At 43.1% G+C, this 17,371-nt stretch overlaps 1 protein-coding gene across 17 annotated transcripts in view; it reads left to right on the top strand.

The window, feature by feature from the left end:
* Positions 1 to 17,371, top strand: part of ncor1 (nuclear receptor corepressor 1) — a 270,800-nt gene that overhangs the window by 225,701 nt on the left and 27,728 nt on the right. For 12 of the 17 annotated variants that reach the window (XM_059973760.1, XM_059973765.1, XM_059973762.1 and 9 more), the window contains 6 exons: positions 1,571 to 2,037; positions 9,723 to 9,854; positions 13,624 to 13,802; positions 14,260 to 14,483; positions 15,196 to 15,345; positions 16,094 to 16,168. In XM_059973760.1, the coding sequence (XP_059829743.1) occupies positions 1,571 to 2,037; positions 9,723 to 9,854; positions 13,624 to 13,802; positions 14,260 to 14,483; positions 15,196 to 15,345; positions 16,094 to 16,168 (1,227 nt within the window). The remainder of the gene's footprint in view (positions 1 to 1,570; positions 2,038 to 9,722; positions 9,855 to 13,623; positions 13,803 to 14,259; positions 14,484 to 15,195; positions 15,346 to 16,093; positions 16,169 to 17,371) is intronic. The other 5 variants (XM_059973772.1, XM_059973771.1, XM_059973769.1 and 2 more) reach the window with 3 other exon arrangements.

Here is a 17,371-nt window from a genome sequence, read left to right as displayed (position 1 = left end):
AGGCCAGACAGCATCAATGGGAGGAGGTAATAACAACGTTTCGGGCCGAAACCCTTCATCAGGAGTGAAGTAACATGGGATGGTCGAGGGGGGATAAGAATTGGGGGGGGGGGATAAAGTAGAGAGCTGGGAAGTGATAGGGTGAAGGGAAATAGGCAAGGGGGAAGGTGGAGAATTATGGGAAATAAAAGAGAAAGAAAGGTAGGACTTGGGGGAGAGATTATAGTGAGGGGGGAAAAAAGAGAACCAGACTAAAATAATAGATAGGGATGGGGGTAAGGGGTATCAACGGAGGTCAGTGAGTTGGATGTTCATGCCGGCAGGAAGGAGGCTACCTAGGCGGGAGATAAGGTATTGCTCCAATGACCTGCGTGTGGCCTCATCTTGATGGTAGAGGAGGCCATGGACAGACATATCGGAGTGGGAGTGGTCTGTGGAATTGAAGTGTGTGGCCACAGGGGCTCTTGCCCCTCCCCCCCCACTCTCAGTCCACCACCAACCACATCTCCCCCCCCCCACCCCCACTCTCAGCTTTCCGCAGGGATCGCTCCCTACGCGACTCCCTTGTCCATCCAACTCTCCCCACGGACCTCCCTCCGGGCACTCATCCCTGCAAACGGAAGAAGTGCTATACCTGCCCCCACACTTCTTCCCTCACCACCATCCCAGGCCCCAGACAGTCCTTTCAGGTGAGGCACCACTTCACCTGCGAGTCAACTGGGGTGATATACTGTATCCGGTGCTCCTGATGTGGCCATTTATAGATGGGGAGACCCGCCGCAGACTGGGAGACCGTTTTGCCGAACACCGGCGCTCGGTCCTCCATCAGTAGCGGGATCTCCCTGTGACCACACACTTCAATTCCACAGACCACTCCCACTCTGACATGTCCGTCCATGGCCTCCTCTACCATCAAGATGAGGCTACACGCAGGTCGATGGAGCAATACCTTATCTCCCGCCTAGGTAGCCTCCTTCCTGCCGGCATGAACATCCAACTTACTGACCTCTGTTGCTACCCCTGCCCCCCACCTTTACCCCCATCCCTATCTATTATCTTAGTCTGGTTCTCTTTCTCTCTCTTCCCCCCCCCTCACTATAATCTCTCCCCCCAGCCCTACCTTTCTTTCTCTTTTATTTCCCATAATTCTCCACCTTCCCCCCAGCCCATTTCCCTCCAGCCTATCACTTCCCAGCTCTCTACTTTATCCCTCCCCCCACTTCTTATCCCCCCTCGACCATCCCATGTTACTTCACTCCTGATGAAGGGTTTCGGCCCGAAACGTTGTTATTACCTCCTCCCATAGATGCCGTCTGGCCTGTTGAGTTCTGCCAGCATTTTGTGTTTTTTATTTATTTCCAGCATCTGCAGATTCACTCGTGTTGCTGTTGAATGAGAATACTTCCCCCATTCTCAAGTGAACCTTTCAAGTGCAGTTTGACTGTAACCAATTTCAGTTTGTTCTATGTGTATATTTGCACACCTTGCATGGGAATATGTTCAGATGTAACATCTTCACCCTGCACATTTTGGTGTTGAAATTAAAATAAAATAATATTTCTACTGACAGGCAAGTTCCCCAGGGAGCCCTATCCATGACACCCGGGCTGTCCACCTCTCGCTTCAGCACAGCTGCAGATGCCCTTGCTGCATTGGTGGATGCTGCAGCCTTAGCACCTCAAATGGAGATGGCAAAGGGGAAGGACAGCAAGCATGAAGCCCCCCGAGTGGAAGAAGTAACTTCTCGCAGAATCTCTGAGCAGCAACAGCAGCAGCACCATCATCAGCAGCAATCAACGGAACATGAGCGGCGTCCAGTGCAGTCTCCGTACTCATCATCGGCCAAGTCTCAGGCACAGGCTGGGTATCCAGACAAAGCACCACCCCCCAAATCCCGGTACGAAGAGGAACTTAGGACTCGGGGGAAGACCACTATAACAGCTGCCAGCTTTATCGATGTGATCATCACAAAGCAGATCGCTTCCGACAAAGACGGTCGAGAGCGAGGGTCTCACAGCTCAGATTCCTCCAGCAGTGGTAAGCTCCTATGTGTGGAGACCTTCATTAGTTAAGTGTCAGTTTCTGCAGAGTGATATGTGTCAGGTGAGCAGGGATGGGTGGAGACTACAGAGTCAAACTAAAACTGGTTGCTGTTCTGATTCAAATAGCCATTTATAAATACATTATCTGAACTTTTAGTGTTTTAGTCAACATGCCTCCCTTTAGCATCACAAAACATAAAAGCTATTTATCTCAATTATTTGTTGGTTCTTGTAATGCATTAAAGTGTCTTTGAATGCTGTTTGTAGAGAAGTGAACTCTGGTAGCTGAGACCACCTTTTACATCTGCACAGTGAATCAGGAATCCTATGGGGCAAGAACTGAGGATTTTATTTGTTAGTATTCAAATTGTACGCATTTTTTTGGCTACCTTCAACTCTGCATCATAATCACTAAAAGGATTCCTGCTATATAAAGGTCATCATTCTATTCAGTGTAGGGACCTCAGACTACGTTCTGCATCTGACATCAGAAGGTGGCGATGACCATAGATTTAAGAAGCTAATTGGCCAGCTCCTGTTCCTATTGTTAAGCTGCTGTGCCTAGACACAGGTCTTTCTATTTCAGTTGACATTTTCAAATGTTAGTTGGAGCCTGTAAGTCCCAGCAGTCTGGACAAATTCCACAATAAATTCACAGTAAGATACCAGAGAAAGAGAATTGATGAGTTATTTATTTTACTGTTGTTTGAGAAAGGAATATTTGCTAAAGCATGGTTTTCTGCTCAGAGTAGTATCTCCCATAGTACAGCTTGTGGCACCTGTACAGTGCCAGACATAAAAATAAATTACTATAAGTTATAAAAATAAGTAGTGGAAAAAACAAATAATGAGGTGGTGTTCATGAGTTCATGGATCTTTCAGAAATCTGATACATCTGATAGCAGAGGGTAAGAAGCTGTTCTTAAAACATTGAGTGAGAGTCTTCGTGCTTCGGTACCTTCTCACTGATGGCAGTAGTACTTCTTACTGATGGGATGGTAAATTGGATTAGTAAGTATGCAGATGATACTAAGGTAGGAGGCGTTGTAGGTTTTCAAAGCTTGCAGAGAGATTTAGACCAGTTAGAAGAGTGGGCTGAACGACGGCAGATGGAGTTTAATGCTGATAAGTGTAAGGTGCTACATTTTGGTAGGAATAATCCAGATAGGACATACATGGTAAATGGTAGGGCATTGAAGAATGCAGTAGAACAGAGTGATATAGGAGTAATGGTTCCAAGTTCCCTGAAGGTGGAATCTCATGTGGATAAGGTGGTGAAAAAAGCTTTTGGTATGCTGGCCTTTATAAACCAGAGCATTGAGTATGGGAGTTGGGATGTATTGTTAAAATTGTACAAGACATTGGTAAGGCCAAATTTGGAGCATTGTGTACAGTTCTGGTCACTGAATTATAGGAAAGGTATCAACAAAATAGAGAGCGTACAGAGAAGATTTACTAGAATGTTACCTGGTTTTCAGCACCTAAGTTACAGGGAAAGGTTGAACAAGTTAGGTCTTTATTCTTTGGAGCGTAGAAGGTTGGGGGGGGGGACTTGATAGAGGTATTTAAAATAATGAGGGGGATAGATAGAGTTGAGGTGGATAGGCTTTTTCCATTGAGAGTAGGGGAGATTCAAACAAGAGAACATGATTTGAGAGTTAGGGGGCAAAAGTTTAAGGGTAACACGAGGGGGAATTTCTTTACTCAGTGAGTGGTAGCTGTGTGGAATGAGCTTCCAGTAGAAGTGGTAGAGGCAGGTTCGGTATTGCCATTTAAAGTAAAATTGGATAGGTATATGGATAGGAAAGGAATGGAGGATTATGGGCTGAGTGCGGGTCGGTGGGAGAGTGTAAGCATCGGCACGGTCTAGAAGGGCCAAGATGTTTCCATGCTGTAATTGTTATATGGTTATAGTACAAAGGGGCATGTTACCAATGATGAGGGTTTTTATGATGGATGCCGCCTTCTTGAGATGCTGCCTCTTGAAAGTGTCCTCAGTGGTGGGGAGAGGTGTGCCTGTGATGGAACTGACTGAGTCTACAATCTTTACAGTCTCTTGTGATCCTGTCCATTAGAGGCTCCATGCTAATTGGTGACATAACCAGTCAGAATGCTCTCCACTGTACACCTGTAGGAATTTCCAAATCTCCTCACATTCTTAATGAAAAAGAGCTGCTGGCGCTCCATTTTCACAATTGCATCATTGTATGATGCCCAGGAACTTTTTAAGTTGCTCACCCGTTCCACCATTGACCCTTCAATGCGTGGGTGATCTGCAGTCCTAAGTCAACCAGTTCTGAAAAGCAATAGTTTGAATGACTTGAAGCAATGTTCCTGACTGCAGTGTCTGTGGCTTCAGATTTCAGCTGTAGTACTTCTCAACAGGATTATTTTATGATTTGTGGTGCTCACACAGTCACCACTCCAGAACCATCTTGGAAGTTAAATGAAATAGAGAATACAGGTGATAGAGAAGGGATGCACTCAGACCGATGATGGTTTGAGATGTGTCTATTTTAATGCAAGGAGTATTATGAACAAAGCGAATGAGCTTAGAGCATGGATCAGTACTTAGAGCAATGATGTTGTGGCCATTACAGAGACAAAGGGGCAGGAATGGTTACTTCAAGTGCTAGGCTTTAGATGTTTTAGAAAGGGCAGGGAGGGAGGCAAAAGAGGTTGAGGCATGGCACTACTGATCAGAGATAGTGTCATGGCTGAAGAAAAGGAGCAAGTCATGGAGGGATTGTTTACTGAGTCTCTGTGGGTAGAGGTTAGGAACAGGAAGGAGTCAATAACTCCACTGGGTGTTTTTATAGATCACCCAATAGTAACAGGGACGTCAAGAAGCAGATAGGGAGACTGATTCTGGAAAGGTGTAATAATAACAGGGTTGTTGCGGTTGGAGATTTTAATTTCCTGAATATAGATTAGCATGTCCCTGAAGTGAGGGGTTTAGATGGGATAGATTTTGTTAGGTGTGTTCAGGAAGGTTTCTTGATGCAATATATAGATAAGCCTACAAGAGGAGAGGCTGTACTTGTTCTGGTATTGGGAAATGAACCAAGTCAGGTGTCTGATCTCAGTGGGAGAGCACTTTGGAGACAGTGATCACAATGCTATCTCCTTTACCATAGCTTTGGAGAGGGATAGGAACAGATAAGTTACAAAAGCGTTTAATTGGAGTAAAGGGAAATAATGAGGCTATCAGATAGGAACTTGGAAGCATAAATTGGAAACAGATGTTCTCAGGGAAACGTACGGAAGAAATGTGGCAAATGTTCAGGGGATATTTGCTTGGAGTTCTGCGCAATTGGTACGTTCCAATGAGACAGGGAAAGGATGGTAGGGTACAGGAACCGTGGTGTACAAAGGCTGTTGTAAATCTAGTCAAGAAGAAAAGAAGAGCTTACAAAAGGTTCAAAAATCTAAGTAATGATAGAGATGTAGAAGATTATAAGGCTAGCAGGAAGGAGCTTAAGAATAAAGTTAGGAGAACCAGAAGGGGCCATGAGAAGGCCTTGGCAGATAGGATTAAGGAAAACCCCAAGGCATTCTACAAGCATGTGAAGAGCAAGAGGATAAGACGTTAGAGAATAGGACCAATCAAGTGTGACAGTAAAAAGTTGTTTATGGAACCAGAGAAGATATATAACATATAACAATTACAGCACAGAAACAGGCCATCTCGGCCCTTCTAGTCCGTGCCGAACACTTACTCTCACCTAGTCCCACCGACCTGCACTCAGCCCATAACCGTCCATTCCTTCCCTGTCCATGTGCCTATACAATTTTTTTTTAAATGGCAATATCAAATCTGCCTCTACTACTGGAAGCTTGTTCCACACAGTTACCACTCTCTGAGTAAAGAAGTTCCCCCTTGTGTTACCCCCTAAACTTTTGCCCCCTAACTCTCAACTCATGTCCTCTTATTTGAATCTCCCCTACTCTCAATGGAAAAAGCCTATCCACGTCAACTCGATCTATCCCCATCATAATTTTAAATACCTCTATCAAGTACCCCCTCAACCTTCTACCCTCCAAAGAATAAAGACCTAACTTGTTCAACCTTTCTCTGTAACTTTAGTGAGATAGCACAGATACTTAATATTCTGCTTCAGTATTCACTACAGAAAAGGATCTTGGCGATTGTAGGAATGACTTAAAGCAGACTGAAAAGCTTGAGCATGTAGATATTAAGTAAGAGGATGTGCTGGAGCTTTTGGAAAGCATCAGGTCAAATAAGTCATCGGGACTGGACGAGATGTACCCCAGGCTACCGTGGGAGTCAAGGGAGGAGATTGCTGAGCCTCTGGGGATGATTGTTGATTGATTGTCATCAATGGGGACAACAGAGGTTGCAGAGGATTGGAGGGTTGCAAATTCTTCAAAAAAGGGAGTAGAGGTAGCCCCGGAAATTATAGACCAGTGAGTCTCACTTCAATAGTTGTAAGTTGATAGAGAAGATCCTGAGAGACAGGATTCATGAACATTTGGAAGGGCATAATATGATTAGGAATAGTCAGCATGGCTTTGTCAAAGGCAGGTTGTACCTTACAAGCCTGATTGAATTTTTTGAGTATGTGACTAAACACATTGATGAAGGTAGAGCAGTAGATGTAGTGTATGTGGATTTCAGCAAGGCATTTGATAGGTACCCCATGCAAGACTTATTGAGAAAGTAAGGAGGCATGGGATCTAAGGGGACATTGCTTTGTGGATCCATAACTGACTTGCACATAGATGGCAAAGAGTGGTTGTAGGCAGGTCATATTCTGCATGGAGGTCAGTGACCAGTGGTGTGCCTCGGGGATTGGTTCTGGGATCCTTGCTCTTCATGATTTTTATAAATGACCTGGATGAGTAAGTGGAGGGATGGGTTAGTAAATTTGCTGATGACACAAATGTTGGGGGTGTTGTGGATAATGTGGAGGGCTGTCAGAGGTTACAATGGGACAGTGATAGGATGCAAAACTGGGCTGAGAAGTGGCAGATGGAGTTCAACCCAGATATGTATGAGGTGGTTCATTTTGGTAGGTCAAATATAGAATGTAGTATTAATGGTAATTCTCCTGGCGGTGTGGAAGATCAGAGGGATCTTGTGGTCCAAGTCCATAGGTCACTCAAAACTAATGCGCAGGTTGGCTCTGTGGTTAAGAAGGCCTACAGTGCATTGGCCTGCATCAATCATGGGTTTGAGTTTAGGAGCTGAGAGGTAGTGTTGCAGCTATATAGGACCCTGGTCAGGTCTCACATGGAGTACTGTGCTCAGTTCTGGCCGCCTCATTACAGGAAAGACGTGGAAACCATAAAAAGGGTGCAAAGGAGATTTACAAGGATGTTGCCTGAATTGGGGAGCATACCTTATGAGAATAGGTTGAGTGAACATGGCCTTTTCTCCTTGGAGCGACGGAGGATGGGAGGTGACCTGATAGAGGTGTACAAGATGATGAGAAGCATTGATCTTGTGAATCATCAGAGGCTTTTTCTCAGGGCTGAAATGGTTGCCACAAGAGGACACGGGTTTAAGGTGCTGGGGAATAGGTACAGAGGAGATGTCAGGGGTAAATCTTTTAAGCAGAGAGTGGCGAGTGCATGGAATGGACTGCCGGCGACAACGGTGGAGGCAGATACAACAGGGTCTTTTAAGAGACTCTTGGATATGTACATGGAGCTTAGAAAAATAGAGGGCTATGTGTAACCCTAGGTAATTTCTAAGGTAAGGACATATTCTGCACAGCTTTGTGGGCTGAAGGGCCTGTATTGTGATGTAGGTTTTCTGTGTTCTATGTTTAGATGTAAATACCAACATGGAGAGCAGAAACTCTCTTGTGACTAACTGAAACCTTGTCAAACAACATTTGACACAACTAACTACATTACTGATCAAAGTAGTGAGACTTAATGAGCATTTTTAAAGGGAGAAGAGATGGGGGTAGAGAAGTTTTGGAGAAAATTTCAGAACTTGGAACCTTGGAACAGAATGAACAGCCATTGATGATGGAGCAATTAAAATTGGGTGTGATCAGAAGACTGGAATTGGAGATGCATGAAGATCTGTATAATTGGAAAGGATTACACAGAAAGGGAGAGGCATGACTCAAGAGAATTTAGAACAAGGATGAGAATTTTAATATCTCTGCACTTAACTTAAAACATGTTTATCAGCAAGTGGAAGTGATGTTTTTTTATTTTATATGCTCATGGAGAGCAGACATTGATGGAACTCCCAGCGTCCAAAATAATCCCCAATCAGTCATACTGCTGGTTCTGGATTCAAATACTGGTCAGTGGGCATGTTTTCTTTCCTAATGACAATAGAGAACTGTGCTGTCCAGAAGCCAGCAGTATTGTGGCAGCTGTTATTGAGACAAGGTCTCTTTAAATTAAGTGTCTTTACTTAATTTCTCAAAATTATATTCCTTAGTTGGCATAGAGCAGTACAGCACAGAAACAAGCCTATCTAGTCTATCAAACTATTGATCTACCAAGTCTTATTGACATGCACCTGGACCATAACGTTCCACGGCCCTCCCATCCATATACCTATCAAAATTTCTCGTGTTGAAATCAAACTTCCATCCTCCATTTCTGTTGACAACATGTTCCACACTCTCGCTGTCCCGAGTGAAGAAATTCCCCTTCCCACTTAAACATTTCACCTTTCACCCTTAACCTATGATCTCTATTTCTAGTCTCACTTAATCTAAGTCAAAAAAGCATGCTTACATTTAACCTTTCTAAACCCCTCATAATTTGGTATACATACCCCCATTCTGTCATTTTCCTACGTTCTAAGGATCCTATCCTTTTCAGCCTTTCCCTATAACTCAGGTCCTCAAGTCCTGACAACATCCTTATAAATTTTCACTGTAGTCTTTCAGTCTTAGTGATATATTTCCTGTAGATGTAACTGGATGTAATAATCCAAATTTGGCCTCACCAACCCCTTTTACAACTTCAACGTAGCATCCCAAGTCCTGTACTCAGTACTTTGATCTTTGAAGGACAATGTACCCAAAATTCTCCCCATGGCCATATCTACCTGTGAGGCCACTTTCAAGGAATAATTAATCTGTATTCCCAGACCCCTTTGTTCTATCGCATTCAGTGCCCTACTGTTCACCCTGTAAATCCTACCCTGGTTTGTCCCCCAAAGTGCAACATCATGATGGAATCCAAATTATATCTCCTGATCAGTGTGCAGTGGTGAGTTCTGTTCCTAATAACGTCACTACAGGACTCTGACGAGGGTGTGTCCATTGGAATTTTGATCACCTCCAATCTGAGGAGCAGTGAAAGGTGGGGGTGGGGGGGGGGGCAACCAGAGGTAGATTGGAGCTGCAGGTTTCAGTGAGTTGAGGCAGAACTAAGTTAAACAACAATGTTAATATATTCACTGTTAATCCTACACTTAGCTCTGCACGTCCTTTTCCCAGCTAAGGGTGATTAAGCTTGGGGTGCTGATGTAGAGAACTTTAACTGGCAGCAGAAAGGCAACATAGAGAGGTCTGGTGTACAGGTTAGGAAGACAGTAAAGGATATGGACATGTATTGGTAAATGCGATCAACATATATAGGTGTATTATGATGAACATAGTGGGCCAAAGGAACTGTTTCTATGTTGTACAACTCTGATATCAGAGTGATGGATTTACACTCAGATTTGATTTCTCCAAGTGTCTTCTCATCGCTATGACATATCGAGTACAGATGCGATTGAAGTGATTAGCCCTGCAAGTTCTCCAGTACAGTCACAAGAGAAGGCTGAATCCTTCCAACAGGAGATGCACAAGCCTTCCCAGGGAGATGGTAAGTTCCAATTTCCACAAGTATTCTTCATTTCCTCCCTCTTCTGCTAATCATTGACACATTCACAGCTTTACTGTGCACACTTGATTGGACAACCTAAATATGCTTGTGCACTTATATAATATGTGTACATAGAAATATAAGACTGCAGATGCTGAAATTTGGTTCAATGACAAATTGCTGGAGGGACTTAGTGGGTCAGGCAGCATCTGTGGTGACTATTTCATCCACGGAGTCCTCCAGCAGTTTGTTTTTCACTCTATATATATATGGATACCTATGTGTAGGACACCCTTGCGTGCCCAGTTTGGATTAGCTTACTCAGTACATACCTAGGATTAGGGCTGGAATGATGATTTTCTGTGTGCCTTGTCCACACATGGAAAACATGGAAAACAGGAGCAGGAATAAACTGTTCAGCTACTTAAGCTTACTCTGTCATTTTCTCTGATTGTGACTGGTCCTTGAACTCAGTACCCTGTTCTTGCTCTTCCCCTATACCCTATTTTGGATCTAGAAAGACACCTAGCACCTTCTTAATAATATACAGTGGAGATCTCCAAAGGATAGAGAAATCCATCCTTTGATTAAAGAAATTGAAAAAATCTTTCTTCATTTCACTCCTAAATATTTTAATCCATATCCTGAAGTAGGGTCCTCTTACTCTGGAAACCCCAGCCACATCTTCCTGCATCTCTTGTGAAGTCCATGAATCCACTCTGATTCTTCTAAACTTTGATGAATGCTAGTTTAGTTAGCCTGATCTCTGCTACAGTGTTTTTGCTGTTCCAGAAATCAGCCTGGTGAACCTTTGTGGTTCTCTCTCTATGTCCTACTCTTGGTAAGGAGATGAAACTTGCTCTCCGTACTCCACCTGTAGTTTCATCAAGGCCCAATGTAAATGGAGTAAGTTGCACTTGCTCCAATGTTCAAAACCTCTTGCAATGAAACCCAACATACCATTTGACTCAATTGCTTGCAATTCCAGCATGATTAAACAGACTGTTGGGGGGACTCAGTGGTTCAAGTAGTATACCTGCCAGTTCCACCTGCTCGTCATTTCCCATCTCAGTTCTACCTGTTTCACCACTCCCTCCTTCCTTTCATACTGGCTTCTTCCCCTCTGCACTCTCGGTACAGAGCCTCAACCCAAAATGTCAGCCATCCCTTTGTCTCCACAGACACTGCCTGACCTGAATTCTTCCAGAAGTTGGTTTCTTGCACCAGATTCTAGTATCTGGTTTCTTTTGAGCAACCTTGCTTGTTTTAAATGTCTGGTGTAGAGGGACATTCAAGTCCCTTTGTACATGAATATCTTCCAATTTATCACAATTTCAGGCAATACTCTGCCTTTCTATTTTGTTCCATCAAGGTTAATTTCAAATTTGTCTCTATTCCACTGTATCTGCTTATTCATTTAGCTTGTTGAAGTCATTTTGAAGTCTTTGTGTATCCTACTTGATGCCTCGCCCTGTTTAGTGTTGTTGGCAAATTGAGAAACATTACAATCAGTTCCTTTCTCCAAGCCATTGCTCTGTGTTGTGTATACATGACACCTGAGCCTTGAATCGGTTGTATCCCAACATGCACCATTCAGTTGCATCCTGGCCTAGTATGGGAACACCAACGCCCTTGAATGGAAAAGCCTTCAAACAGTAGTGGATATGGCCCAGTCCACCATGATAAAGCCTACCCCACTATTGAGCACATCTGCATGGAGTGCTATCGCAAGAAAGTAGCATCCGTCATGAAGGACTCCGCCGTCCAAGCAATGCTTGTTTCTTACTGCTGCCGTCAGGAAGAAGATATGGGAGCCTCAAAACCTACACCACCAGGTTCAGAAACAGTTATTATGCCTGAACCATCAGGCTTCTGAACCAGAGGAGATAATTTCACTCAACTTCACTTGCCCCATCTTGTGAGTTCCCACAATTCACTTTCAAGGACACTTCATCTCATGTTCTCGATATTTATTGCTTATTTATTTATTTTGTATTTGCGGTTTGTTGTCTTTTGCATATGGGTTGTTTATCTGTCTTTTGTGTAGTATTTCCATTGATTCTATGGTGTTTCTTTATATCTACCATGCATGTCCACAAAAAAATGAATCTCAGGATAGTATATGGTTACCTATAAGTACTTTGACAATAAATTTACTTCGAGTTTTGAAGAAAGTCCTGTTTATTCCTATTCTGTTTTCCATCTGTCAACTAACTTTCAATCTATGTCAGTATAATAAATACAATCCCTAAGTTCTAACTTTGCTCCTAATCTCTTATAAGAAACTTTATCAAAGGGCTCTCCCAATTCCTGGGATGTCCAGACTGTCTTACACAGAGAGGTTAGAGAGACTGGGCTTGTACACGCTGGAATTAAGGAGATTGGACAAGATAGAGGCAGGAAATATGTTCCAGATGCTGGGAGAGTCCAGTACCAGAGGGCATGGTTTGAGAATAAGGGGTAGGTCATTTAGAACAGAGTTAAGGAAAAACTTCTCCCAGAGAGTTGCAGGGGTCTGGAATGCACTGCCTCGGAAGGCAGTGGAGGCCAATTCTCTGGATGCTTTCAAGAAGGAGCTAGATAGATATCTTATGGATAGGGGAATCAAGGGATATGGGGACAAGGCAGGAACCAGGTATTGATAGTAGATGATCAGCCATGATCTCAGAATGGCGGTGCAGACTTGAAGGGCCGAATGGTCTACTTCTGCACCTAATTGTCTATTTTCTACTGAAAATCTAAATACTCGAGCTCCATGGATTCCCTTTATCTATTCTATCGTTTATATGATCAAATACAGTAGATTTGTCCAAACAATTTTCCTAGTGAAAGCCATTATCCCATGTGCTTCCTAACTAAATTACCTGCTTGAAGGACCAGTAGACGTGTACTCTCTTTGTCAGTTCCCCGCTATTCATGGTGTCTGTCAGAGCCTTGTTAGTGCTTTCACATTAGTTCACTTCATGTTTATCTGGATTAAAATCAATCTGTCATCTCAGCCCATTTTACCAGCACATCAATATCACTTTGTAGACTACTGTCAACAATTCTACCAACCTTCATGATATCTGTGAATGTACTGATCATGCCTCCCGTATTCACATCAGGTCATGCACAAATGGCAAAAATTCTGAAAATTTATTCCTGAGCAGAAAGGGTAACATAGAACATTACAGCACAGTGCAGACCATTGGGACCATGATGCTATACTGTAATCTCTTAAGATCAATCTCTAATTCTTCCTTCCTAATTAGCCTATTTTTCTATCATCCATGTGCCTGTCTAAGAGTCCCTAATATATCTGCCTCTACCACTACCCCTGGCAGACTGTTTCATGCACTCACCACTCTCTGTGGGGGGAGAAAAGACTCGTCTCTGACCTCCCCTTTATACTTTAATCACCTTACAATTATGCCCCTCGCATTAGCCATTTCTGCCCTGGGAAAAAGTCTCTGGTTATCCATGCAATCTATGCCTTTTACAGCTATACCTCTATCAAGTCACCTGTCATCCTCCTTCAATCCAAAGAGAAAAGCTCTATCTCACTCAATGTATCCTCATGTGGTACGTTCTCTAGCCCAGGAAGCATCCTGATAAGTCTCCTCTGCGCCCTCTCTGAAGCTTCCACATCCTCCTACAATGAGGCAACCAGAACTGAACACAATATTCCAAGTGTGATTAACCAGGGTTTTATAGTGCTGCAACATTAATTCACTGCTCTTGAACTCAAAGGTGGAATCTGAAAAGAATTTGTTTGCATATTTTAAAGGTGAACCAAGTGCTCGGATATTCGATACAGCCATGAGTCGATATAGGGTGATGCAGAAATCTCCATCGCCACAACAGCAGCCACCATCATCCTCACAGGCTGACAGTGTGTATCCGTCTGCCTCTAACCCTCAAGTTTCCAAAACACACAAATTGATCACTCTTGCTGATCACATCCATGTAAGTAAGGCCATCTATGTGTGTGTGTTTGTGTGTATGTATATACACTCACGTTTCTGTGATTTCATGATTTCCATTACTATTGTTTACTTCCTAATTCATTTGCATTTGCTTTCAATCTTTGCCCAGGGTTTGGACCCCTAATAATCCCTTGGTAGACCCCAATCTGTTGTACCCCCTTTCCTCTTTCCCACTTTCTTTCTCCCTCCTCCCTAACCCACTGTCTCCCCATCTTATCTCTTTCTCTGCCCCCCTTGCCCAAACATTTCCTGTCCCCCTCCCTTTCACATTCCAGCCCATCTCCCTGGTCCCAGCCACCCCCAACCATCCTCTTCCCCATCCCCTCTTCCTCCCATCAAGCTCTTTCTTCCTGGTGCATTTGATATTGTAGTAAATAAAAGCATTTGCCAATCTGCTCATTTGTTGCTTTCTGATGTAGTTTTGATCTTTTTTAAAGCATATTATCACCCAGGACTTTGCCCGAAACCAAGCCAGCAGCCCATTATCACACCAGCCACCAGTGTCAACTTTCCAGACTGCATCAACAGTGTCCTCTAACCGAGGAAAGGTTTCAACCCATTACAGCACAGACTCTCAGACCCAGAGCAGTCAAACTTCCCTTCTTCAGAGGCCACCATCTCGAGTCTCCCCTGAGAACACAACTGAAAAAGGCAGGGCAAGGTAAGTAAGCAATTTGGGAAACAAATGAAGTTGAACATTCTTTTGTGATTCATCCTGCTGATAAGGTTAAATGTGCACAAGTAGGATGCAAGTTTAATATGGCTGTGCATGAGGCAAGAATTGCCCCACTGAAACAGAACCAGAAGGATCTCTTGGCCTGTGCTTGCTTTCATTGGTTTTGACACTCTGACTAGAAAACCTTGAATACTACTCAGTAAGTTCCATCAAAGATCTGCAAATTACTGACTAATTGCTTCTTCCATATACACTCAGCTCTAGATTTTTGCACAAGCTTCTGTAATGAAAATATTTTAAAATTTGTTCCTTGTTTTTTCTGATTCAACAGCGAAAAGTATCCACAAACAAAGGAAGCACTGTATACATATTAAACATAATAAATTACTTTATTAGAGTTATATAAAGAACAATACAGAGCAACATTGCGTAAAGTTAGAGTACTTATTGGGTGCTTATCCTGATTACCTAGCCTTGTTACCTGTAAAGACGTTAATAAGCAAGAAAACTTAGTGCTTTATCAGGAGAACGATATTGAAGTGGAATGCCAAATAAAACACAGGGGTCAGGAATCATCAGTTGTGCAGAACTTTGCTGGCAGGAACTAGAGCCAGGTCGCCACTTTGCTGCTGTCTTTAGGGCAGAGATATGATTGAGTCTACTAAGACTAATGAGATCTTTTCCTTATTACACACAGGCCTGGGAAATCCCCAGAACGAAGTCATGTTTCATCAGAATCTTATGAGCCTATTTCTCCGCCCCAGGCCCCTGCAACCCTAGAGAAACAGGAGAGTGTAGTCCAGGCTCCTCAGCGAAGGGAAAGGGAAGCAGAGCCTACTGAACAGAGGTAGGTGAGATTGTACAGAGTAGGTCTTCCTGGTCCCTTTTCCATTCACATCTGTTCAGCTGCTGTTTTTGAGATTCAAATATGAATTTCACTCAGCAGATGGTCTGCTTGTAATTAACTAACCAAATCCAGATTGTGACATTGAATGGCAAACTTAAAACTTTAGTAAGAATGCTATGATAATTTTTTAATTGTTGCATTTTCATCTGTCTTACAATCCCTGTATTTGTACGTTTTTTTGTGTGTATCAGTTTGATTCTCTATGCAGGTAACGTTGCATATTGAGATTGTGGATTCCCTACATTTCCTTTGCTCAAATTTTCTGCACATTGTTTCTCTGTCTTGCTTTTCAACTGAAGGTTCTGCCAGTCTTTCTTCCTGTCTGCACTAAACTTAATATTTGCCTAAGTTTACCAGTACTGTACTTAATAAACCAGTTTACCTCGAGAGTTTATTTTGTGATGTTAAAGAACAGTTTTTGTCAGTGAAGGCAAGTGTAGGGGAATTGTGGAGGTGTACAAGCAGTTCCCAAGAGGCTGAGCTGCAGAGGGTTGTGGAGTTGCATGTCTCCTGCAGGTGCAGACCAGATGATGCAAAAACTATTTGACTCAGACAAAGGCAGAGGTCAAAGCAGTGCACAAATTGTAATTTTTGAGAGAGTTTGAAGCCTTTTGAATGTTGCTGGTGTCCAGTTCCCCACAGTTACTCCAGTGTATCGGTTTGACCTCTCACCTTTGCCCTCCTGCAGGCTGCCCCCAAGTAATGAATGGCTTCCGATGCCGTTGCTTGTGCGAAGAGGTCGTGCCCCAGATTCTGCTGCAAGGTACTGACAGCTTAAACCTCCTGACTGTGAGCTAATACTTAATGCAGTCATGCTGTACTGTATGTGGAGGCAATGTTACCCAGGTGATAGGATTTCCATCCGTTCACCTACATTCCTGACGGAGAGGGCCAGACTAGACAACATTGGGGTAAGAAGTTGCCCCATCCTCATTATTTCTGACCTTTATGATATCTTAAAACAACTATGGCAGTGAAAAAGAAACTATTGCATGGTAGGTAGTTTCTGAAGACTTTCTAAGTTGAATTTAGTCCATGCAACTTTTTCCATAGCTGCCAGAATCACATTCTAGGTAGCTGAATTTCTAAGTGATGTTGGACTCCTTTGATGCTACAAATCTGAGAGGCAAATCAGCAGACAAAAGCCACCAGAAACCACTGTTGTCCAGTACTAGAACTTCAGACTGGACCTATCCGACATTGCCTGGATCCTTTGTTCTGCCACTGGGAGGAATGGTCAGTTTTTCGGTTTAAACATCTTAATTAGATCGTCCTTTTGTCACTAAAATTAACAAGAATACATGCCAACTTTATGGAATTTGTCTCTTGAGTTAAAGTTCGATGCCCAGTTTCAATTCAAAGAAACTTCATTGCACCCTATCTTTGGTACACCTTTTCAGTGCTGCTTTGCCCTTAATTCCTTTTCTTAATTTTTTAATATAGTGTAATTAACTATATCCTTTTGTTACCTTTTCCAGCAGAGGTAGTGCAGAGAAGTGTAATTCTGGGAATGAAGGTGGTGCTAGGAAAGGTTGGGCCCATACTCATGGCATTTTGGGAGAGTGAGATTTGATCCTGCTCAGAAATGAGGTTCTGAAAGTGGAGATGTGTTAAGAAAGGTTGGGCCTATCCTCATGGCGTTTTGGGAGAGTTGAGATTTGTTCCTGATGAAATGTGAGGTTTTGAAGGGGACCAACAGGGTTGATGCTGAGAGGATGTTTCCCTAATGGGGTTATCTCAAACCAGTGAAGTTAGAGAGGAAGAGGTTGACAAGCTAAGATGGTGCAGAGGAATTTTTGGAGTTCTCTATCCCAGAAATCTCTATTCTGTTTGAGGCATTGAACCTCTCCGAGGCAGAAAATAAAAGATACTTAAATTCCAAAGGATTCAGGGCAATAGGAAAGCAATAAAATGTTCTTGAGGCAGAGATCTAAATCAACCACAATTTCAGTGACTGAATGAACGG

This window comes from Hypanus sabinus, chromosome 6 (genome assembly GCF_030144855.1).
Source record: "Hypanus sabinus isolate sHypSab1 chromosome 6, sHypSab1.hap1, whole genome shotgun sequence".
Taxonomy (NCBI): domain Eukaryota; kingdom Metazoa; phylum Chordata; class Chondrichthyes; order Myliobatiformes; family Dasyatidae; genus Hypanus; species Hypanus sabinus.
Note: the sequence above shows the minus strand (reverse complement) of the source record. Positions and strands in the feature narration are given on the sequence as shown.